This window comes from Trichoplax adhaerens, genomic scaffold, assembly GCF_000150275.1.
Source record: "Trichoplax adhaerens TRIADscaffold_3 genomic scaffold, whole genome shotgun sequence".
NCBI lineage: Eukaryota > Metazoa > Placozoa > Uniplacotomia > Trichoplacea > Trichoplacidae > Trichoplax > Trichoplax adhaerens.
In genome coordinates, this window is record NW_002060945.1 from 6667516 (window position 1) to 6669090 (window position 1575).

Genomic DNA, 1575 nt, shown 5'->3' on the forward strand with positions numbered 1-1575 from the left:
CTTTACTCGATTCCCTTCATGATGTCGATGTAGTTATATCCGACAGCTTGTATGCTTGCAGTGTGATCTTGCCTGAAATGATTAACAAGCCATACATTCTTCTCTCCTTTACCGGCACTATAGTTGGTATTCATACATTTATGGGGGCTTATGCGCCTACAAGTTATATCCCAAGTGTTGCTCTACCAATTAATACAGCAACAATGACATTTTCACAACGTCTCCTAAACGTTGTTGCAGGCAATGCCTATGCAAATATTGTGCTATTCATGTCTTCGAAAATAATTAATGAATTAAGACGGAAGCATAATGTCAGCAATCATTTGAGCTTGTTTGAACTAAGAAGAAAATTTTCATTATTTTTATCGGCAAATGACTATTGCATCGAATATCCTAGACCAGTGCCTCCATATATTAAACTTGTAGGACCAATTAGTGTTAAAGATGCTGTACCTCTACCACCAAACTTTGAAGAAATCATGCAAAATTCCCCAAATGGTTTGATACTGTTATCGTTTGGCAGTGAACTCCAACTAGGTGAGGAAAATTTACCCGAAATGATACAAGGTTTAGGCCAGTTACCATATAGAGTAATATGGAAAACGCATCAGAGTGTTGGTAATTTACCAGACAACGTTAAAGTGGTTAAGTGGATGCCCCAGAGCGATATCCTAGGACATAAGAACACGGTTGCACTGATTACTCATTGCGGAGCAAACAGTATGTATGAAGCCGCTTATCATGGAATTCCGGTCGTAGGAATGCCAGCTATGTTGGAACAGAAAGGAAATGCTGTCAGAATAGCAACAGCAGGCTTTGGATTACGTGTTGATTTCTATTCGTTCAAAGCTAAAGACATTGTCAATGCTGTTACTGAAGTGACTAAAAATAAAAAGTAATGGCCTAGCCGATATATACGTATTACTATGTTGACTAGCTTTGTAAATTTAATTTTTCTCTGTGATGAATACTGGTACCGTTTTGATCGACTTCTTTTTTAACAAATATTATCCTGATTGCAGATACAAAGAAGCAGCAATCAAAATTTCTACGATCCTTAAGAGCAGGCGTCGGCCAGGAAAGGATGCTATTGTCGACTGGACCGAATATGTCAAAGCAACTGATGGTGCTCATCATCTAAAAGTTCACGGCGAGACACTGTATTTTTACGAACTTTACAATTTAGACGTTCTCTTGCTTGTTGTTGTTTGTCTCTATGTAAGTTATCGAGTAGTATTAGGCTGTATGGGCATGTTGTGTGGTTCAACACCTAAACCTAAATCTGATTAGTGAGAATCAACTATGGAATGGAAATCTAATCTTGGATACATCTGAACGACAATTTTGTCACCTGATTATCTTGTATCCTAATTCATCTATTCAATCGACCTTAATCATGATAAAGCTATTGCAACTTATTACCTCAGGAATGTTTCTGCTTATATTTAAAATAATCAGAAATTCGATTTGTAGTTCAAATTTGGAAAATACGAATAGTTTGCTAAAGAAAGGTATATGTAGATAGTAATTGCTTTAATATCTTATCAACTATGAAATCTATTTCATGAACAACAC

At 36.5% G+C, this 1575-nt stretch overlaps 1 protein-coding gene across 1 annotated transcript; it reads left to right on the plus strand.

Moving 5' to 3' along the window:
- Window positions 1–326: 326 nt before the first annotated feature.
- On the plus strand, window positions 327–1206 carry TRIADDRAFT_4490 (uncharacterized protein; the record flags this gene model as incomplete). Its single annotated transcript, XM_002110545.1, has 2 exons — window positions 327–895; window positions 1023–1206. Coding segments are annotated over 2 exons (753 nt in total), but the record flags the coding sequence as incomplete, so codon positions are not given.
- Between the last annotated feature and the right edge of the window lie 369 nt (window positions 1207–1575).